This window comes from Aquarana catesbeiana, linkage group LG01 (assembly GCF_042186555.1).
Source record: "Aquarana catesbeiana isolate 2022-GZ linkage group LG01, ASM4218655v1, whole genome shotgun sequence".
NCBI classification, from domain to species: domain Eukaryota; kingdom Metazoa; phylum Chordata; class Amphibia; order Anura; family Ranidae; genus Aquarana; species Aquarana catesbeiana.
The window spans coordinates 580,965,888-580,989,908 of record NC_133324.1 but is presented as its reverse complement, the minus strand read 5'-3'; the positions used below and the strand labels follow the sequence as shown (position 1 = coordinate 580,989,908).

The 24,021-nt window shown below is 42.1% G+C and overlaps 1 protein-coding gene across 2 annotated transcripts in view; it reads right to left on the bottom strand.

Moving 5' to 3' along the window:
- Nucleotides 1-23,816, bottom strand: part of LIN54 (lin-54 DREAM MuvB core complex component) — an 84,115-nt gene extending 60,299 nt beyond the window's left edge. For both annotated transcript variants that reach the window (XM_073597853.1, XM_073597854.1), the window contains exons 1-4: nt 23,718-23,816; nt 17,344-17,950; nt 11,896-12,010; nt 2,589-2,737 (exon numbers count right to left, since the gene is read on the bottom strand). In XM_073597853.1, the coding sequence (XP_073453954.1) occupies nt 2,589-2,737; nt 11,896-12,010; nt 17,344-17,940 (861 nt within the window). In that variant the 5' untranslated portion in view covers nt 17,941-17,950; nt 23,718-23,816. The remainder of the gene's footprint in view (nt 1-2,588; nt 2,738-11,895; nt 12,011-17,343; nt 17,951-23,717) is intronic.
- Between the last annotated feature and the right edge of the window lie 205 nt (nt 23,817-24,021).

Here is a 24,021-nt window from a genome sequence, read left to right as displayed (position 1 = left end):
AGACAGGTCCAGTACTGAAATTCTAAGAGATCTATCCGCTCGTGGAAAAGGGCTGTATATGTGTGAAAGGGAGATTGCAGGTGATCCTTCAATGGAGACAAACTGTATATACTGCTAATAGAGTTCTGGTGGTATGTCAAAAGTGCGTAAAACACAACAAAACACATATAGTCATTAACAGCACTGGACCAACAGCCCACAATAGTTACAAATGTCTATCAAAACTATATTTTCCATAAAAATACCCTAAAATTATTTTTAGCACACAAAAACGCAACATGAAACAGTATTTCAACTAAATCAAAAAGATAAACAGTGTTTTTAATAAATTGTAAATATACGCCAGTTTTAAATTGTGCATTTTTGCAACTCAGTGAAAATCAAAAGGTACGCAAAACTGTAAATAAGAAACGTACTTTAAAAATCTGGAAGTTGTCTTCACACCTATGCCGTGTGTGTACTGTATTGGTATGCGTTGCGATAACAGAATCAAGGCACGTTGCAAGGTGTTGCAGAGTGGTGCTGTGCATAGTTAAATGAATGTAATTTAAAAAAATAAAATAAAAGTACTTTAATGTGTTGCACTGTGCTACACGTGCACTGGGGTACATTGTTACAACACACACCAGCGTGCCTTCTGTGCAACATTAATCATGCCCGCTGATGTGAATGGACCATTTTATTTTAATGCAGCACACCTCAATGCATGGTAACAAGTCACCATGTCTTGTGGTGCTCTAGGAGTGCGTTAGCAAGGTGCATTGGGGTGGTATTAACAATGAATGGCACCACAGTGCACCAACAGGAAGGCACATTTTTGTCGGATGCAACACATGTTATTGCGCATCACACAGAAGTGAACTGAGTATTTATGTTTTTGTTTTTTTAACTATATTTTTTTTAATTAACTTTTTAACTAGTAGGGTTTCAAGGCAATATAAGACCTTTCTCTTTTGCACTAGGGAAGGAAATGGATGACACAGATTCCTCAATCTCCTCCTCCTCTGCACATCCTACTGTACAGAGCACGTTCCTGTTCATTCACAAAGAGAAGATGATAGTAAACATGCTCTCTTCCTTGTCCCCTCCATACCCCTCTGTCTCTGCTGGTACAGGTGGAGGGAAAGCAGAAAAGGGAGGGGGGTATCAGAGGGCATACAAGAGACAGCGAATTGTTGAGGTGACACGGAGGGGAGATGATTGCAAGTGCACAGAGGGGAAGATAGTCGCAGACAGAGAACACAGAAGGCTGGCAGTAGCAGCAGCAGGGGGCATCAGCTGCTGATCACAGTAATTCAGAAGTAAGAAAGGTCTAGGGCAGTGTTTCTCAACTCCAGTCCTCAAGGCACCCCAGCAGGTCATGTTTTCAGGCTTTCCATTATTTTGCACAGGTGATTTGATCGGTTTCACTGCCTTAGTAAATACCACAGCCGTTTCATCTGAGGGAAATCCTGAAAACATGACCTGTTGGGGTGCCTTGAGGACTGGAGTTGAAAAACACAGGTCATGGGGACCTTTCTGTTATAAGTTTATGGCCGCTAAAGTAAAAGCAGAAAGGATTGTAGAGGAGATAAGGCTTTTGTCGGAACAGAACCTGCTCAGCGTTCATTCATTTCATTAGCCAAAATACTCATTTATTCTGGACACTGAAATGAGCGCTCAAGACACATATACACATACTTCTCTCCTGAACGCGATTTTGGTGCAGTCAGACTTCCACCCCTAAACTTCCCTGCCTCTAAATACTTATGTGTGCATGGACACATATGGGTAACTTAGGGGGGCATTTAGGGGCAGAAAAAAAAAGGCGTTTGACAGCTGCAGTGTGCATGAGGCCTAACTGAGTATGCAGCTTCTTTAACTTATAGTTCATGAACACTTCCCTGGTTTCAGGGTGGCTCTTTCGCTTGCAGCATCCCATGGAGACACCCTTGCATGCAGGTACTAATGCCTTGTATCTACACTGTGTGCAACAATAGAAACGCACAGCCCTATAACCAGGGATGGAAACGCACCTGTCCTGCTCCTCCCTCCCCTCTTTGTCATTCTTTCTTTCCTTGACTACCTATTGTTCATATAAGGTGTCCAAACACATTATATGCATATCCTTGTTTGAGATTAGGGATTCATAGAGTAGTTAAAAAGAAAAATGACAGCCCTGTAGAATGCAAAACCGAATAACAGTTTTACTTTAATGCTGGACCCACCAACTACATATACTTGCCTTCCCTTTATACCTCTGTAGTTTTGCTTGGATGCAGGAAGCAGTTACAAAGTTAGTCCAGCTGGAGTAGGAGCAGCCAACTGCTGGGCACCAGTACTGTGGGACTGAGCATTACACGCCCTATACATGCAAGAATTCATCATCTGTATTAGCTCCCAGCAACTGAAAAGTAGGGGAGGCATTTATTTGCTGCTAGCCAGGCTGCCTTTAAAATGAACCTGTTGCTTTGTCTTGCATGGGCAAGGCACAGGTCTGCTTTCAAGTAGACACATCATCCTTTCAGGAGTAAAAAATATTTACACTGTGTATACAAAGTCATAAGCACCCAATGAAATAAAAGTCAATCTTACAAAAAAAAAATTACCTTGGTAGGAGGAGACTTTAGAGGGGATATGGCAATTTTACTGGATGACTGGGTTGTGGACTCTAGGGATGTCCCAGTGACTGCTCCACTTTCAGTGATGGTAATTTGCTTGGACTGAGTTGCAGAATTAACATGAGAAAGCACCTTACCTATAAAAGAAAGTAAACATCTTGTAAGGCTAGATTCAGACTGTTGTGCTGCAATTGGTGCAATACAGTGCAATTCATTCTAAATGGCACCCCAACACACCTTGCCAAAGCACCTGCGTTGCAACGTGCCACAACATGTAGTAAATCATTACTAATACCGCATGCATTAGGCACCCCACTCAAACTAAAAGATTACCTTAATGCAACACACTTTAAAATGATTGTAAAGTTTATTTACTTATTTATTAATAACAAACACGTTATACTTACCTGCTCTGTGCAATAGAAATGCAAAGAGCAGCCCCGATCCTCCTCTTCTGGAGGCGATATTACTGCCTAAACATTTTTACCATAATGCAGGTAATGCATTAAGGTAAAAATATTTAGGCTTTAGAACCACTTTAATGAGTGGCGCAGCATGAGTTAATGCGTGGAGTAACATGGGTTAACTTGCATGTACCAACATACCATTACAGTGTGAATCCAGCCTAAAAGTCAATAACCGTTCAGACATTTTAAAGAGACACAGATGTGAACAACCTTCTAATTGATGGATGCCTATGGCCACCCGTGAGGTTATTTGCTGTGTAGGATGACTGGTTGCATCATCTTTATTGTTGGAGAGGCCATACTTCTAAAAACATAAATGTCTTGATACAGCTATATACCGTTTATCTGGACTATATTATTTACTTGGGGATTCTGTTTTATTGTGTTTTTTATTACACCCAATGATGGGTGATTTGTAATTCTATGGTTTATGTTTTGAACTTATTCCTGCTGTGCACCAAAACAATTTAATTTTTTTTTCTTAAATAATGTGTAAAAAGGAGACACAGATGTCAGTGAATTATATGCAAAGATTATTTGAGCATAAGGTTATTTTTACTCTTTACACTTTAGGGTTTACATGGGTTCACACTGCTTCGACACAGAAGTCGCACGAAAGCTGATCTGTCTTTGTCCTGTGACTTCATGTTCGACTTCATTGCGACTTCAATGAACGGAAACCGACCTTGAGATGATTGCAACTTGTCTTTGACCAATCAAAACAATTCCTTTGCTTCTGGTATGGGGGAAACTTCATGTCAAATTTATTAAAAACCTGTCTCTGCACCCTCCCCCCCACCCCAAAGCACCTTGTCCCCATGTTGATGGAGATAAGGGCCTATTTCAGACAACCCTGGGCAGTGGTTGTGGGGGTCTGAGGGCAGGGGGCTTATCAGAATCTGGAAGCCCCCTTTAACAAGGGGGCATCCAGATCCCAGTGCACCCCCCATGTGAATGAGTAGGGGTACATCGTACCCCTACTCATTCACCAAAAAAAGTGTCAGTAAGAAAAAAAACAGACAGAGTTTTTGACAAGTCCTTTACTAAAAATGAAGAATGTCCCCCGTTGTAGCTCCAACATGTCTTCTTTCTCCAGTTCAGCCACTGCTGTCTTCTTCCTCTGAGGTCTTCTTCCTCAGTCTTCTCCCTCCTGTAATGCCTTCTGTCGCCGCCAACCCATCAGAGGGGGACCATTTTTTTTGCTTTTAGCAGGTCGGCGGCGGGAGAAGACATCAGCAGCAGAACCTGAGAAAGAAGACGTTGGAGCTACGACGGGGATATTCTTCATTCTTAAATAATTGACACTTTTTTTGGTGAATGAGTAGGGGTACAATGTACTCACATAAGGGGGGGGGGGTGTGTGGTCAGGATCAGGGGGCTTCCAGATTACGATAAGCCCCCTGCCAGCAGACCCCCACAACCACCGCCCAGGTTTGACGCTCATTCGCCCCCCCCGTGGGGTTCCCCCTTCAAGATCCTCAGAGCACAAGTCGCATGTCACAAGTCAGATCAGTTAAGATGATGATCCTACTTAGATGTTACTTACATTCAAATCAATGGGCTGAAATCGCTCCCAAGTCGGACCAAAGCAGTGCAGGAAACTTTTTTAAAGTTGGACCGACACAAGTCGGACCAGTTCAGATGGCTCTCATAGGAAATCATTGATTTTGACATGTCATGCAACTTGTGTTCTTGAATTCGGAGCATATGTTGGACCAGCCCATGCCGCATTTTTGTTGAGAAACAGGAGTGAAAAAAAAAAAAATGTAGGCAAGGAGGTACCCAATTTATGCATTATTACTGTATAAAGACACAGGCAAAAAAAGATAGTATCCAGAACTTGAGGCTGGGTTCACACTAGCTGCGGCTCACAGGAGGGAGTCCGGTGCGCCCCTGTTCTCCGTTTCAGGTGTGAATAAGGTTCGAATTTTTGCCTGAATTCGGACCTGAAACAGAGCCAAAGACGCACAGGACCCTTTTCCAATGCGGATCATGCCCGTCCCGAAGTTGTGTGAACAGGCTCCATTGAGAGCCGGTCACAGTCTCCCGTCATGCGAATTGGATGCAGCGAAAGCTGCATCCAATTCACATAAGTGTGAACCCAGCCTAAGGAAATTAATTGCCTTTTATTTATTTTTTTGTTTGTTTTAAGATAACATGAATGACATCAACTTGATGCAAACGTCATCGATGTAATGATCCAAACTAAATTTCTACGTACTGTATAGTCTACAATTATGTACTTACCGTAAAAAGTCTTTTAGGAGTCCTATGAGGCACACAGAAAGTCTTTGACGTTTAAGGTTTACTGCCTCGTACAGAAGAATTAAACATTGGCAAATAAAATTGTAGGGTGGCGCAAGTTAACCCCCCCCACAAGTATCGAGAGCATAATAAAAATACTCAGAGGAGTGGGACCTGCTTACCTGAAAGGACTCCAAGAAAAGGATATGGTGAGTGCAAAAATTCTATTTTCGTTCTCATCAATTAAAAGGGACAAAGAAGTCTTTAACCACTTCAATACCAGACACTTTCACCCCCCTCCTGCCCAGGCCAATTTTCAGCTTTCAGCTGTGTCACACTTTGAATGACAATTACGCAGTCATGCAACACTGTACCCATACGAACCTTTTATCGTTTTTTTTTAAATAGTGTTCTATTCGTTTGGTGGTATTTAAGCACCACTTTTGCAAATAAATACCCTTTCTTCATAAATTTAGGTCAAAATGTATTCTGCTACATTTCTTTGTTGAAAACAGCCCAAATCAGTGTTTATTAATTAGTCAGTAGCAAAGTTATAGAGTACACAAACTAAGGTATATATATCTGAAAAAGCGATCAATCTTTATGTACTGACGCTTCATCTCATTTCTTGAGGCTTGAAAACGACAGGACAGTATAAATATCCCCTCTTTGGAAACTATACAGTCCAAGGTATTTAGCAAGTCATGGTGAGTTATTCAACGTTTTCTTTTTGTTTTTTTTTTTAACATAATGACAATCAGATGGCAACTTTGCATAAGGAACCAATGCTTGATGCCAAAAAAAAAAAAAAAAATCAACACTCACATCTAGTGAAGTATGTTTTGACAGGGAAGGAGAAACCAATCTCAAAGATCAAAGTGGTATCAAACCCAAAAGCAAACATTATATTGCAGCTCACCAATTCTTAGATGTGATGGCTGAATTTGTTTTCTTTTTTAGGTTTCTTTCTTGCATTTTCCCCTGGTGATCTAGCCAGTACATCTGTTTTTCAAAAGAACAAGCTCTCTTGTAGATGTAGCAGTTACAGGAACGAGACAGACCATTTGCCACTGACAGAGGTGCTTACAATGATCAGCTTTTATTTATGAAACAACCTTAATTCCAAAAGGAAAAAAATGTTGCTGTAACTGCTTATAAAGTGTGTGCTGTATTTCAGCTTCAGTTTGTTAGCGAATCTAAATCGGCTAGTCCATCTAACACTCCCCTTTTCCGCCAGATTGACATGCTGCTCTCTAAAGTTGCTCCTGTGCGCCTTCCTTTCAAAGTGGGGGCACTCTAATGCAAAAAAGTTTGTTACTGACAGGATCATCAGGTGAAAACAGAGGGAAAAAAAAGCCTAAAAAAGAAAAGAAAACAAATACAGCCACCCCATTTATAGATTGGTAGGTTGCAATATACAGCATTACATTTTTTGTAATACCACTTCAGGCTTGGAAGCTAATTAAGCTCAGCCAGACAGAAGGTGGAACAGACCAAGTGACCCTACAGGCTCCTCCTGGGATGACTAAAAGTAAACAGTAGCGGAAACACAGAGGTTGATTTACTAAAACTAGAGAGTGCAAAATCTGGTGCAACTCTGCATAGAAACCAATCAGCTTCCAGTTTTTTTTTTTTTTTCAAAGCTTAATTGAACAAGCTAAAGTTAAAAGCGGATTGGCTATGACATGCATAGCTGCACCAGATTTTGCACTCTCTAATTTTAGTAAATCAACCCCAGAGACTCACAGCTTAAACCATAATCTAACAGAAGAGCTGGAACCCTACAGAGGGACCAAAAACGATGTTCTGGTCGATGAGATCAGAAAATGCCCTAGGACAAAAAGCCCGACTCCAAGGAGTCCAAACAACAGTTCTTTAAAAGCAGAAAGAGACAAAGTTTAAAGTGGATGTAAACCCAATGTCATCCTTTCTAAACTACTGCCATAGGGGTTATCTATAAGGATATACATGCCTCCTGCATGTATCCTTTCCTGTCAAATGTCTCCCCTCTGTCTGTTATGAGAGTCGAAAAACTGCAGATTCTGTGGGTGGGTCTGTTGTCTGGAACTCGGTGGGTGGAGACGTGATGTCAGTAGACTCCCCACCCACCTCTACACTCCCCTTGTCAATATGCATTTTCTCCTGTGTATATTTCTTACACGGAACTTCTGCTATGATCTCTAACATCCAGTGAAAAGACAGGAAAGTAACCACATGACTTCAGCATGCCAAATCATGGTGAGGTGTGGAACAGCCAATCCTTGCAGAGCTGCTGAAGAAAGGAGTGGGAGGGAATTAAAAAGCAATGCCTTTGTCTTAGGCTAGTGCACGAGATATGTAAATCACTTGTCACTCACAGCAAGGGGGAGGATTTGACAAAGTTTTTCTCTGTCAAGATTTTTCTCACTGAACAAGAATAGAGGATTGCTTAGAGCTGGATTAACTCTTTGTGGCAAGACTGGGCTCAAATGATAGGAAATCTTATACTCTACATTATGACATAAAAAAAAAATTTGGGGTTTACATCCACCTTAATCCCAAGGAGTCACAAGAGAAAAACGTAATGAACTTTCCAAAAAGGTCTTAGACCCCTTTCACACTGGGGCGGTATGCAGGCGGTATTGCGCTAAAAATACCGCCTGCAAACCGCCCCTAAACAGCCTCCGCTGTTTGTTCAGTGTGAAAGCCCGAGAGCTTTCACACTGAAGCGGTGCGCTGGCAGGACGGTGAAAAAAGTCCTGCAAACCGCTTTTTTGGAGCGGTGAAGGAGCGGTGTATTCACCGCTCCTGCCCATTGAAATCATTGGGACAGCGCGGTTATACCGCGGCAATACCGCGGCTATAGCCGCGCTGTAGGAGGGATTTTAACCCTTTTTCGGCCGCCAGCGGGGGTTAAAACCGCACCGCTAGCGGCCGAATACCGCTGCAAGAACGACGGTACAGCAGCGCTAAAAATAGCGCTGTTGTACCGCCGACGCCCCCACCGCCCCAGTGTGAAAGGGGCCTTAAGGTGAATTAACACTCTACGTACCCTCCCTACACACTTCAGTCCCCACTGTAAGTGCCTATGCAGCCAGTGTAGCAGTCTGCTGTTCTCACTCTTTTTTCTGCAGGGCTTCCGGGACAGACCAGAGAAATTCAGATTGGTCAGCGTCAGAACAGAGCACCACTCTGATCCACCCTGGAAGGGCTGTAGAAAAAAAAAAAAAAAAAGAGGTAAAAGAGCATGGTTTCAAATCTCCAGACAACTATATCGGCTGCATGGGCACTGATAGCACATCACCCACGGAGACAAATACAGCAGGGACCATGGAGTGGGGTGGGTGTAGGGTGTTAGTTCAGTTTTTCTAACCCTTTAACCACTTAAGAACCGCCCCACCTACATATACTGCGGCAGGCGGCCCTTAAACGCATAACAACTTACTTGTACGACATCTCTGTCATCAGCTCTGGGATGCGCGCACACGCCGCTGGAACCGCACTCCCACGATCGTTCAGGAGGAGAGAGAAAACAGCAGTCTGCATATGTAAACAAGGCAGACCGCCATTCTGTGAGGGAGGAAAATGGAGATCTTGTGTTTCTGCTAAGCAGAAACACGGATTTTGGTTTTCCTCCAGCGTCAGCATGCCCTCCACAGTTAAAAAGCACTCCCTAGGAGCACACTTAGCCCTTTGATCGTTCCTGATGTTAACCCCTTCCCTGACAGTGTAATTTATACAGTGACAGTGCATTTTTTTTAGCACTGATCACTGTATTGGTATTGATGTCACTGGTCCCCAAAAAGTGTCACTTAGTGTCAGATTTGTCTGCCGCAATGTTGGAGTCTCGCTAAAGATCGCCGTCATCACTAGTAAAAAACAATAAAAATAAAAAGTTTATAAAAATATCCCATAGTTTATAGACACTTTTGCACAAACCAATCAATTTTCCCTTTTTGAGATTTTTTTTACCAAAAATATGTAGCAGAATACATATTGGCCTAAATTGATTAAGAAATTTAGTTTTTTAATTTTTTTTTATTGGATATGTTTTATAACAGAAAGTAAAAAAAAATAAAATGTTTTCTTCAAAATTGTCAGTCTTTATGTGTAAATAGTGCAAAAAAAAAAAAAAAACAAAACAAAAAAAAAAACAAAAAAAAAAAAAAAAACGCAGAGGTGATCAAGTACCACCAAAAGAAAGCTCTATTTGTGGGAAAAAAGGACATCAATTTTGTTTGGATACAGCGTTGCGCAATTGTCAGTTAAAGTAACACAGTGCCTTAAGGCAAAAAATGGCCTGGTCAGGAAGGGGGAAAAACCTTCCGGAGCTGAAGCGGTTAAGGAAGTGATAGGTTTTTTTTTTTCAGATTAGAATGTCAACCTATCTGTTCAAACCGAATGCCAGGCTGTAGCCCAACCTATCTGCAAGAAGGGAGGACACCTCATGGGTGGAATCCTTCCTATGCTTGAGCATCATAAAAGCACTCCTTTCTTATTTACGAGCATCATAAAAATTGCAGATTTAGAGATGCTCCTGACTCATCAAATTCAATGATCTGTTAAGAGTCAATGAAGCAACAGTCAGGAATCTCACCAGATTGGCAAAGTATATCTGCCTTGGTTCATTTAGAACAGACATCACAAAATGGCGGACCACGGTCCGGATCTGGACTGAGTCAATGTCATATTTGGACCCACCTCAGTCCTAGCAACAAGGGATCACATGGCAATTGCTGGGAATTTTTAGACCAGGCTTCCAGGAGGGCCCGCATGGCCCTACATACATGATAAAATTGATGAACATTTTACAAAGCTGCACATTTTAAAAACTTTACCTTTAAATCTCAACTAAACCCATTGATTTCTTGGTTTCCCAAAACAGTTACATTCAAGGCATGCTACCAATGATAACTGTCACAGTTGCTTGTGCTCGCAATAAAACTGTCAAGCCATCAAAAGGTTGGTGTCATAACTGATCACATGTGCAGCACCATGGCAACTGCAGATATTACAGAAACTAAGATAGCGGCTCCCTTGGCTGTAAAGGATAAGAGGGTTTAGTTCCCCTTTAATGCTTCTTATCACAATGCAATTTTTTGGGGCTAAATTACTAAAGGTGTTCAGCATCTTCACACCATTGTGTGAAAATTACTTTCAAGTATCTAGTAATGTGAAGATTCTCAACACCTTTAGTAAATTTGCCTTTATGTGTTGGCCCCTGTGTGGACAGCTTATCCCAAATGTTGTTAAGCAAGGAGTTTGAACAATTTGAAGTCTAATGCAGAGCTCAACTAGTGGTTATACAACCTTGTACTACATTGACCCCTGATCTATACTGTATAACAAAAATATTTGAAAGTTTATCAAAAGCCAACATTTTGTATAGAGTGGTAAGGGGTTTAGAACCCATTAAGTTTTTAATGCCGTGCCCGTGTCCCTATTACGGATATCACCCAAAACTTAAAATGAGGGAAAATCGAAAATTTCGAGTTACACCCAGAACAGTTATAGAGAATCTTCCAATAGGAACATCAGTTCTGGGGACAGCTGTTTAAGAAAGGATTTTCCTCACTTGGGAGAGATTTCTTCCTACTTCCTGTTGAGTGTGTCTCACACCGATACCGGCACACACACCGTCAAAAATTACAAAAATGCGTGCTCATATAAAATATCAGGGTGGAAAAAAAATCTATGATTTTTTAAAAAAAAAATAAATAAAATTTTAAAAAAATCTGATTTTTTTTTGATTTTTATTACATTTATTTTAATAAAATGCTTTTGGAGTAGAAATCTATCGAAAGGTAGTTTTCTATTTAAGATACATTAATAATTTTGTTAGTTATATAGCATGAACGACCACAATATACAGGGATATACAATATAGGTTGGATTTGATGGACTTGTGTCTTTTTTTTCAACCTCGCCTACTATGTAACTATGTAGCATGAGGCTGTATATTCTGCAATATTTACATTTTTGGTAAACTCATTAAATGAATCCAAGCTCTGCAAGCTGAGAGAACATGCACTGCATTGATGCATTCACACAATTTCACAGTAACCATGAGATAAAACAAAGTTCAGGAATATTCTTTTATCCCATTGTTTTGCAAATCTATGTACACTACAAACTGTATGATTGAATCAGTTCTGATATCGCTGTTCTACTAACCTGACAGCTTATTATTCTAAATAGGAAACCTTAATTTTGTTTGCAAATATTAAAGATTTTAACTACCAGCAAGAATGAGTCCTTACATTTAAAGAGCACCTGTCATTTCAGATCCATCATGGCAGCGCTTGTTAGCGGGCATCCACTCCCCTGCTGCTGCCACGTCCTTCACCTTGTTGTGTCACTGCCACATCACCAGCCGTCCCATTAAAGTGAATGGGACTGTCGGTGAGTCAACAGCGGGTCAGAGGAGAAGCCGCTGCGGAACAGAGATGACAGTTGCTCTTTAAAAATTTAAATCAAGTCTTTTTACTAGTGATTTAAATCGACATGATTTAAATCAAATTCACCCTGTAAAATATACTTTTAAATTTCCTTTAAAACAAGATGATGCAACATAAACAGATGCAGGGAAAGCTACTGGTCTTTACCTGCAAACACAGATGATACTTGGGTAGTCTGCCCAGGCTTGCTGTTCAACGGTTTTGCAATGATCAGTTTGGTAATAACAGCACCAGAAGACGAAACAGGAACTTTCTTAGCAATCTGAAAAACAATACGTTGCCTATGATAGGAGCCCATTTGATATTGCACATTAAGGAGGAACTTCACCATTCAGCCCCCCCAACATTTATTTTTTTACAATCCCAGCTCATTTTATGCTAGGTTCTGCATGGTTCAGATACTCACCCACCCAGCGGATGCAGCATTGTCCTGCTGAAATCCATTTATCTGCAGCCACCGCTCGAGGTCCGCACTGCCATCTTCTCCTGTGACATCATCAGGAGGATGACGGCTCTACCGGGTTCAGGTGCTGCTTCCTAAGGACATGCCAGTAGGCCCACCCCCATCCTTTAATGAATGGAATGATGTGCAGTGCTCTCAATGCCTCCTGGGATATGTACTTTATTTAAAAGTGACATTAAACAATATCCTTATTTTTCACAAATAATACATACAACATCGACTACTTAATGGCCCTGTAATCTATTTATCATGAAATTGTTTCTTACTGTACTTTTCTGCCTCCTTGTAACATCCTCCATGAGCTCCTCTTCTTTTCCCCTTCACTTCCCTTTGTTTGAAAGAAGCAATGCACGTAAGCTGTGATAACTTCAGCCCGCTGTCTGCTGAAAACGGGTCACAGGACTGCAGAATGAACTGCACTCCTGTGATCCACAGAAGTACAGCCAAACAAGCTTTGGCTGTACTTCTCCTTTAAGTGTAGCTTGTTTCCAGCGAGTTCACTCCAGAATTATTTAAAGCTTGCTGGCCCACTTATATTTAGAAGAAAAAATAAAAAGTTCCACAAATGAAAGGTTATCTTTGCAGGGGTTTCCACCAACACTTCAAACACAAACGTAAATTACATTAGCCTCCAGGTTTGCTCTTGCAGCGTGGCTGCGCAGGCCTCAAGCCTGGGCCTTTGATCTGGTCCCGCAGACTATTACACCCACCGTTGAGCCTCTCCCTTAGCTCTCTGTGGACCTTTGCAGCTCCCTGCTGCACTGGCCCACACCCTGGTCTGGGTAGGATGCCTCCAATCTCTCAGGAGGAGTCCTGAACTAGGGGCCCTTGACTATAAAGGGTTTTCACATCTGCATGCACGCACAGCCTGCTGGTCTCTGGTAAAACCTTGACACGGGGTAGAGACAACTTCTCTCCCAAAGCTCTTCAAAGCCTCTGGACCCCAATCCTAGCGTTACAGAACCCAGAGAAAATGGAAAAGGTGATTTTGTCTGCTGTAAACAGATATTTTGGAGTCCCTCAATAATCATCCGTGAGCACTGTGGGTGCCATGTACCTCTAACACAGTGGCAGGGTCTAGCGCTGTCACGATAGATCTACTGTATCATTCCATTTGCAAAACAAAACAAAAAAACAAACGTCTGATAACTATGCAGGACTACTTAAATTAAACTGTAATGTAAGCTGAATGTAGGTCATCACTCCTGATCCACCCTTCCTAAATACCGAATCCAGACAACCAGCATTAAAAAAAAAAAAAGAAGAAGATCAGCAATAACAATTCCTATGTTATTTAAGTACAGGTTAACAGGTACAGGATTAACATCCACTCGAGGACCAATCAAGACAAGTGATCCTATAGCATCTGCATCCCAGCACCCTAACCAACTATATAGAGACGGTACCCCTCAAAAATGTACTCAAGCGACTTTAAGGGCAACTATTAAACAAATAGAATTATAATATTATACCAGTTTTATTAGACTTGTAAAAAATGTGGTGCACACATTACCATATAACAAAGTACATAAAAACAATAGCAGAATTGGACCATATGAATATACAGTCAGGTCCATAAATATTGGGACATCGACACAATTCTAATCTTTTTGGCTCTATACACCACCACAATGGATTTGAAATGAAACAAACAAGATGTGCTTTAACTGCAGACTTTCAGCCTTAATTTGAGGGTATTTACATCCAAACCAGGTGAACAGTGTAGGAATGACAACAGTTTGTATATGTGCCTCCCACTTTTTAAGGGACCAAAAGTAATGGGACAATTGGCTGCTCAGCTGTTCCATGGCCAGGTGTGTGTTATTCCCTCATTCTCATTTGCAAGGAGCAGATAAAAGGTCCAGAGTTCATTTCAAGTGTGCTATTTGCATTTGGAATCTGTTGCTGTCAACTCTCAATATGAGAGCCAAAGAGCTGTCACTATCAGTGAAGCAAGCCATCATTAGGCTGAAAAAAAAACAAAACAAGCCCATCAGAGAGATAGCAAAAACATTAGGTATGGCAAAATCAACTGGAACATCCCTAAAAAGAAAGAATGCACCGGTGAGCTGAGCAACACCAAAAGACCCGCGAGACCACGGAAAACAACTGTGGTGGATGACCGAAGAATTCTTTCCCTGGTGAAGAAAACACCCTTCACAACAGTTGGCCAGATCAAGAACACTCTCCAAGAGGTAGGTGTATGTGTGTCAAAGTCAACAATCAAGAGAAGACTTCACCACAAGATGTAAACCATTGGTGAGCCTCAAAAACAGGAAGGCCAGATTAGAGTTTGCAAAACAACATCTAAAAAAGCCTTCACAGTTCTGGAACCAAGTCCGATGGACAGATGAGACCAAGATCAACTTGTACCAGAGAGATGGGAAGAGAAGAGTATGGAGAAGGAAAGGAACTGCTCATGATCCAAAACATACCACCTCATCAATGAAGCATGGTGGTGGTAGTGTCATGGCGTGGGCATGTATGGCTGCCAATGGAACTGGTTATCTTGTATTTTTTGATGTGACTGATGACAAAAGCAGCAGGATGAATTCTGAAGTGTTTCGGGCAATATTATCTGCTCATATTCAGCAAAATGCTTCAGAACTGATTGGATGACGCTTCACAGTACAGATGGACAATGACCCGAAGCATACTGCTAAAGCAACCAGAGTTTTTTTAAGGGAAAGAAGTGGAATGTTATGCAATGGCCAAGTCAATCACCTAACCTGAATCCGATTGAGCATGCATTTCAATTGCTGAAGACAAAACTGAAGGGAAAATGCCCCAAGAACAAGCAGGAACTGAAGACAGTTGCAGTAGAGGCCTGGCAGAGCATCACCAGGGATGAAACCCAGCATCTGGTGATTTCTATGCGTTCCAGACTTCAGGTTGTAATTGACTGCAAAGGATTTGCAACCAAGTATTAAAACGTGAAAGTTTGATGGATGATTGTTAATCTGTCCCATTACTTTTGGTCCTTTAAAAAGTGAGAGGCACATATACAAACTGTTATAATTCCTACACCGTTCACCTGATTTGGATGTAAATACCCTTGAATTAAAACCGAAAGTCTGCAGTTAAAGCACATCTTGTTCGTTTCATTTCAAATCCATTGTGGTGGTGTATAAAGCCAAAAAGATTAGAATTGTGCCGATGTCCCAATATTTATGGACCTGACTGTATATTCTCCTAGTAGTGAGCCCAACGCGTTTCAGGACCGATTAGGGGTCCTTTCTTCAGAGGCATTCCATACGGAGTGTTTATACTATATACAACATTCCATCCAAAATGGGATCTGCGCTTTGAGTGCCACCAGATACAGAGCAAGGGACTAGGAGTGCTCTAGTATCTTGAGGGAACCCTAATAGATGATAAACCTGGAGCAGTCTTTATCTCTTTTGAGTTGTTATGAACATCCAAAAGTATTAAAGCGGAGGAGGCTTTTTCATAAACCGACTTTAACGGTACTGTTAACTAAGTAAAAATATATCCAAGTGCCACAGAGGATGAGGAATATTTCTCCTAATCTCAAAGTGAACTTTTTTTTATAAAGCAAAGGCACTAGGATTGAGCTTTTTATCTGACAGAGGGGATAATATAAAAGGTCAGATAATTTTGAAGCAGCACAGAGAGGAGCAGATCAGCGCTAGTGAGAGCCGACACGCAGGGAGGAGGGAGGAGGACAGAGGGAGACACAAAAGAGCTGCAGATAACAGCGGATGACGGATGCACATACACTGACCACGGAGTCAGGGCTCAGCTTCCCTGATATATCATGGTCAGCGCACAGAGGGGAGAGTAGAAACTGGCAGGATCAGCCAGGTATAACAGGGGGCCAAATGACAGCACGAGCACTGTGCTGTATAACATGCTTTAAAGGTAACAGGATCAATTTTTGGGGGGGTTTAACAAACACTTTAAACCTCAAACATGTGGAAAGGTCTTTGCAATTGTAGAAGCTCTAAAAGATCCAAGGCTGGAGACAGCAAGCTGATTCTCCAGATGTGGTACGTACAGCATTAACAAGGGCCAAATCGGTCTCTTGTACTTCGGAGGTAACAGCAGGAGAGAGACTGGGGGGACTCTGGGATGGCCACTGTGATCAGTCGACTGCCTCTTCTAGGTCCACAGGGAGCTCAAAGAGGTGCAAGAGCATGTCACCAGAACTATTAGAAGAGTTTGGGTTGGGATCAGCCACTGTAGTGAGACCATCTCTTCTGTGTCTAGGCAAGGTCTCTGATACTCACAAATTCAGGCAACATAATTTTTGTTGTCAGCCCTACTGCCTTGCAGTACTGGTCTCCTAGGGCACTATCTGCACATACTTTGCATGGGTTTCCTCTGGGTACATCGGTTTCATCCCACATTCCAAAGACAAGCTAGTAGGTTAATTAACTGCAGTCTTAATTGGCCTAAGTATGTGTATGTTTGTGAGATAGGAAGCTTGGACCCCAAGTTCCTTGAGGGCAGGGACTGATGTGACTGTATAGTGTGCAAAGTGCTGCATAAAATGTCATAGAGTGCACAGAGCTTGCCCAGCTCTCCACCCAGCAGATAGCGTCAGCATTCAATCCCTCAACATAAACCCCTAATATAGTAAAACTGGCAGTAGAAAAAATGTTTAAAAGGTGTCCACCGGTGCAGAGACTGAGGTAGCTCCTGGTGCTTAGCCTGATCAGCTTACTCACAGATTGAGACTTCAGAGACAAGGCAAGCGTTGAGGTAATGTCGGTAGTTTTGACCCTGGAAAGCAGTACATGGCTAACTTGTTACCAGAACAAAAGTGCCTATAGTGGAACCCAGAGCCCACAGGTCACTTCCAGACTGGCCCTGTAACATCCAGTTCAACAGAGTCCAGGTACAGCACTCCAAAGCTAGCCTGAAGAAAGACCAATCCAGAAAGCTACCATATAGAGGCCAACTCAAACATCAACATAGCACAGACTCTTAAATGAGGAGAAAAAACTTTAGACAATTCTCAGAAAAAAATAAGAAAAAAAAACTGTTAGCTTTTTCCCAGAATTTTTGTACTCCTGTAGGCAGCAGTATAAAACAACAAGATATGACTTTTTCTGTCCCTCAATAAACGAGAAAGAAAAAAAGTTTTAAATTATTAATATAAATTTTACCTGTACATTCTGTACTTGTTGTGTCTGGAGAACAGAAGACTTGGCAGTGGAAGTAATGAGTTGAGCAGACGTTAATGAGGACATGCCCAGTACAGGCTTGATATCAGAACGGCTTCCAATAGTAACCAACTTGATCTGCTGTGGTGCCCCCTTGCCATCTACATGCTGGAGAGGAGTGACTTTCTGGGTACCTGACATCTGATTTTGAGGAATCAGTACAATGGGATGGCTTGACTTCCCTATAGTTGTTACGATCAGCTTTTCTTGCTTTACAAATCTATTACCAGAGGTGATGTCAGAAGCCTTATTAAGAAGCACTTGTCCAGACAACTGTGTCCCCAGTTTATGTATGCCACTTTGTAGAACAGTTTTCATAGCTGTAGCTGAAGGCCCTGGGCTGGGTTTTGAAGCAACGCTTACTACAGCCAGATGGCTGGCATGATTACTAGTGGTTGGAACGGTTTCCTTAGGAAAAGAAGTACTAACACATTCTCCACTGCTATTTACTTCTACTATTTCCTCCAGTTCTGTTTCCATAGGCACCTCTTCTGCAATGGGAGAGGAAATTGTAATGGCTTCAATGCTGTCATCATCCATGTCTCACTTTCTAAGATGAGAAAGAAGGGTTTCTATTAGTGACCAAAAGTTTTAGGCCAGACAAAAAAAAAAAAAAAACCAACTCCACCCCCTCCATACCTTTATCACTTATGGGAAAAAAAAAAAAAAACACAGCACTTTTGTGCGTGTGAAATACATATTAATGCAATTGTGGATACTTACAATGGTCAGCTTCAGCAAAACAAAAAAAAAAAAAAAAGAAAAAAGGAAGGACAGGGGAGGGGAGGACCTAACAAACCCCCCCCCCCCCAAAAAGTTTGGGTTTGACATGCATTTTCAGTCTAGTTCTGTTTTACAAATAAAAAAATATTTAAAAAATGCTAGCATAATTGCTTGTGTTTATATAATTCTCTCACAGTCTCCTGTATAGCAGACTAAAGTGGTATTACACCCAAAACCTTGGATGTGGTGATTGCATTAGTTTCCTTTTTTATGTTTTTTTTTTTTTTCACCTGGTGATCCAAGTGGTCTGTTATTTTTGCTTTAACTAACCAAGCTGTCCAGCAAACATGGCAGTTAGGTGGTTGAGATAAACCATTTACCAAGGACAAGGATGCTTACAATGAATGGTCAGCTTTTATTCAATTATGTAAAACCGTTATCCCAAAAGGAAAAAAAACTGTTGACAGTGCTGCTGTCCAAAAAGCATTTCTGTGTTGCTCCTACATCCTGAGTGGAGACACCCTTAGACAGGAAGTGTGCTAATCGCTAGATCACCTGGTGAAAGTAAAGGAAGGAAAGCTTAGAAAAGAAAAACGAATTAAGTCACCATATTTAAGAAACGGTAATATATTATTTTACTGTTGTGGGTTTAATGTTGCTTTACGATTTAAACATTTTTCAAATATCTGTATCATCACCCACCCTAAGCAACTCGGAAGCTACCTTGCAGCCGAATGCTGAGCACAACACAAAGAGCCTGCAAACAAAACAGAGCTTGCACGGAGATGAGGATTGTGATTGCCTAAACTGGAATGGAAGCAGTTTCCATGTTCTTCCATACCAGGAAGGATCAGGTATCTAACCTTACTCCCCTGGGCAAAATGAGCGAGTAGGGATTGAAGGAAAGGACAGCATGCAAAGCCATCCACCACCTGGCCCTTAGCTATATAACTAACCTGGTCTCAAAATACTAACCAAATCGTCTTCTTCGCTCCTCCCAAGGCCTCCTGCTTTCTAGTTACCTTTATATCTCATCCTATGCTTGCCTCCAGGACTTCTCCCATCCTCTGGAATGCTCTACCCCAATCCCTCTGACTATCTGCTACTTTGTCTACTTTCAGGCGATCCCCGAAAACTCATCTCTTTAGAGAAGCCTATCTGGCCCCCACCTAACAACTCTACATTTATTTTCTCAATCAGCACATCCCCCACAGTTATTACCTCTTGCATCTCCTGACCGTCCCTCTTAGATTGTAAGCTCTAACGAGCAGGGCCCTCTGATTCCTACTGTATAAAAGTATCGTATTTGTACTGTCTACCCTCAAGTTGTAAAGCACTGCGTAAAATCCTGTATTATAATAATATTAATAATCATCAGGTAAAATGACTCTGTGTTGAGAGAAGTATACAAGCTTTCATAGTTGGCCTCTTTCTGAAAATTCTTGATGCTGGGCTGTATCTGACATCAGTTTTATAATATAGCTAAAACACAGCCTCAAATTTAGCTCCCGATGTTTCCAAAGGGTCACATATAATATTAGAAAAGACAAATCACCGCGCTATAAACGGAAATTAGTGCGTAAAAAACATACTGAGAGAAACAAAATTGAAAAAACAAAAAGTGACAGTTCACTGATCAAAACCAAACACAAGAGCAGCCGCTGAAGGTGGGATACACACATTACATAATAAATACAAAAAGAGCAGCGCTGTGACAAAAAAAAGTGAAAAAAGTATATATGATATAACCAAATCAGATAAGTTGAATATTAGACCCAAATTTGAGATAGGCTCCAAAGTTCATATAAAAGTACATAATAAACAAAGGTAAAAAAGTCCTATCCAAAATCGATCATAAATAGTGGATAAAGTGGGAAGCGTAGATAGGTGGAAATACAAATAAATCAATATGTCCTTCACCGCACCACTGTGGTATTGATAAGAATGCGCACTTACCAAACGGCAAGCTTAAAGAAGCTTGCGACCTTAACCCGGTCGGGGCCTTTCAGGATGGAACCATCAAAGGAAAAGCACACCACCTTCGCTTGGATTAAGCACGCTGTTCACCAATTATCACTGTATTGTGGAGATGTGACCCCTGGCTAAGGATAAACCTCAAGAGAGGTATACCAAAGAAAGAAGGAAAGCAACATAGCGTAATCCTGCTTTCACTTTTTATTAAAATTAATAAAATTGCACTTACATTCGGAAAGGTAAACAAAAGCACATAAGCCGGCCGGCTAGAAGCGAACGCCCGTCCTACAGACGGTGGATGCAGCACGTCAGCACGTGCTGACGTGCTGCATCCACGTCAAGCACGTCAGCACGTGCTGACGTGCTGCATCCACCGTCTGTAGGACGGGCGTTCGCTTCTAGCCGGCCGGCTTATGTGCTTTTGTTTACCTTTCCGAATGTAAGTGCAATTTTATTAATTTTAATAAAAAGTGAAAGCAGGATTACGCTATGTTGCTTTCCTTCTTTCTTTGGTATACCTCTCTCGAGGTTTATCCTTAGCCAGGGGTCACATCTCCACAATACAGTGATAATTGGTGAACAGCGTGCTTAATCCAAGCGAAGGTGGTGTGCTTTTCCTTTGATGGTTCCATCCTGAAAGGCCCCGACCGGGTTAAGGTCGCAAGCTTCTTTAAGCTTGCCGTTTGGTAAGCGCGCATTCTTATCAATACCACAGTGGTGCGGTGAAGGACATATTGATTTATTTGTATTTCCACCTATCTACGCTTCCCACTTTATCCACTATTTATGATCGATTTTGGATAGGACTTTTTTACCTTTGTTTATTATGTACTTTTATATGAACTTTGGAGCCTATCTCAAATTTGGGTCTAATATTCAACTTATCTGATTTGGTTATATCATATATACTTTTTTCACTTTTTTTGTCACAGCGCTGCTCTTTTTGTATTTATCACATATAATATTATATAAAGCGCCACAGAAAATAATCATAGACTAAAAGATGTCTTAATCCCAAAAGCAAATACAGTAAAAGCTTGGATTGCGAGTAGTTTGGTCTGCGAGTGTTTTACAAGACAAGCACTTTTTTTTAGACTCCAAGCCGTGTGACATGTGAAATCCCATTTTAGTCAATTTTTAGTCAATGAGAGCTGTCTTAATTATCACTACTGAAGTCACTCCAACTTTAGAAAAGGTTCCTCTACTACTTCAAGGGCACCTTCTTTCTGACTTGTGCCCATAGACTTTAATGGAAGTTGCCTCCAAGTCAGATCCTCATCTCAATTGATGTGATTTGGATCCAACATTACAGGAAGATTACCCAGGCATTGCCTGGCAAAGTTGTGCTGACTTTCAGGTCGTGGCAGTCTGAACCACCTCTCTTCTCTTTTATACTCTGTAGGTCCTGAAGTGCAGGTTAATTTGTTTCATTTTTACAGTACACTTTATACTGTATTTTGTATTGCTGTAATCATTTTTATATGAATAAATGATTGTGCAGCGAATCATTATTTCTAACAGGGAAATTCGCTTTGATATACAAGTGCTTTGGATTACAAGCACGTTTCCGGAACGAACTATGTTCGCAATTCAAGGTTTTACCGTATTATATTGCAGCTTACCAATTCTTAGATATGATGTCTGTGTGGGTTTTCTTTTTTTGGGTTCTCTTTCCTTTATTTTCACCTGATGATCTAGTCAGTAGGTCTATTCTTTTTGAATACAACAAGCGCTTTTGCAAATGTATTTACAGGCATGAGACAAATCATTTACTACTGACAGGGGTGCGTACAGTGATCCACTGTTATTTATGTAAAACCTTGTTCCCACCGGTGCAACTTGTCATGCGACTTGACTAAGCATGAGCTCTGGCGTGTTCGCAAACTCCACGTGCAGAGCCTGCCAGGAAGTTGGCACGGCGCTACGCTAATCACAGGCAATGAGACATTTTCCCGATGTGCGGCTGCAGAGATCGGGAAATGTCTCACTGCCTGTGATTAGCGCAGTGCCGTGCCAACTTCCTAGCGGGCTCTGCATGTGGAGTGTGCGAACACGCCGGAGCTCATCCTTAGACTTGACAGTTCAAAGTTGCATGACAAGCTGCACGTCATTTGCGCCACAAGAACCGTTCAAATTCCTGGGACTCATCGCAGCAACTTTGAAAAGGGTTCCTGCACTATTTCTGTGCGACTTGCATCAAAGCGGTTGTATACCTTTATTTTTAACTTTTACCTACAGGTAAGCCTATAAGGCTTACCTGTAGGTAAAAAAAAAAATATCTCCTAAACCTGTAAGGTTTAGGAGATATTTCCCTCGCAATGAGCCGCCGACTGCAGCGGCGCATGCGCACAGGGGATTCTCGGCTGACAGCCCGGCAAACTCCGGAGCTTGCCGGGCAGAAGTCTCCCGCGCACATGCGCGGGAGTGACGACATCGCGGCTCCGGCCGCGATACCCGGAAGACACGCCGAGGGGAGATGTCAGCTCCCTCGGCGTGGACCAGGTGAGATGCCGGCACCTCGTTCTAAGGTAAGTATTTCATAATGAGCTAGTATGCGGTGCATACTAGCTCATTATGCCTTTTCCCTTGCAGGTGTAGAAAAAAAAAAAAAAGACAGCGGGTATACAACCGCTTTAACATCTGAACGAAGCTGCACAGATGTCTGCAAGCCGCACATGAAATCGCACCGATAATTTGCTTTGAAGTCACGTAACTTCGAAGCAGCACTGGTGTGAACCAGGGATAACTCAGTGTGCACGGATGTCAAATTGGGAACAGCAGTTGCAATGCCCCAATTGACACGAATGGGACTACCAACGCAGGAATGCACAGATCATGGCCCTCGCATGGGAGAACGCTTATGTGAACATGATAGCGACTACGGCCTCTTTATTAAAAAAAAAAAAAAAAAAAAGCAATGCTCTCACTCCTGACTGTTGTGACTCTCGGGGTGTACTTCAATAGACAGCAGGCTGAGCATCAAGACAATCACCAATCGTCAGAACTGCTTATCTGTATGCTTTGCTCAGGTCAGTAACTCAATCAAAGCATCATACTGGCAGCCAGGGAACTAGCATTCTCAAAACAAGAGGTTGGCAACGGCAGGCTGCTTAGCGTTCTCATAACAGATCCCCTTTATGGGAGCCTGTTTTGCATAGGCACTGGTTCACTTAGAGTGAACACTTTTGTCAGTTTAATAAAGCTTTTATTGATACAGATCAGTACACTGGAGAGACACAAAAATTGGGGGCTTCATTTAAGTTCAAAAAGTGGAATAGTTGCCCCCATCACATGCCAGTTCCCCCAGAGTCTATGCCATCTAATGACTTTCATGTCCCCTATTATTCTGCACCCCCCAGGCTGTGCACATATGCCCCCTTATACAAATTCATGGCTACTTACAGTTTCCCCTCACATAATGCACCTCAGTAATGTGCCCTCTCACTCCGTGCATACACTTACACTGTACGAGCTCATTCCATTCATGCCCCCCACACTCTGCCCACTTATCACCAACCTACCCCCAGCCTGTACCCCCCTCATTATAAACATGCTCCCTGCCACTACTACCCCTTTACTCCGACTCCTCCGCTCACTAATTGCCCCCCCGCAGGACAAACCTGCTGTGGAGCAGCTGCGAGCTGACTGAAGACTTCCCGGGCTCTGCTCAGATCACGGGACGGCAAGCTCCGCCTCCTTCCCCTTCTACTTCCTGGAGGAAAAAAAAAAAAGTCTCTTCTCGCGAGACTTTCGCTGTTTCCGTAATTGGGAGGGCGGCTGTTACGTCAGGCGGGCTTTGGGTTGCTGAGGGAATACTAGCAGTCCGGGGAACCGAGCATATGACTGTGTGTGTGTGTGAGGTGCGAGTTTATTATCGCGATTCGCTACTATGGAGCGTTCAGACGTGTATAGGACGGTAGTAAT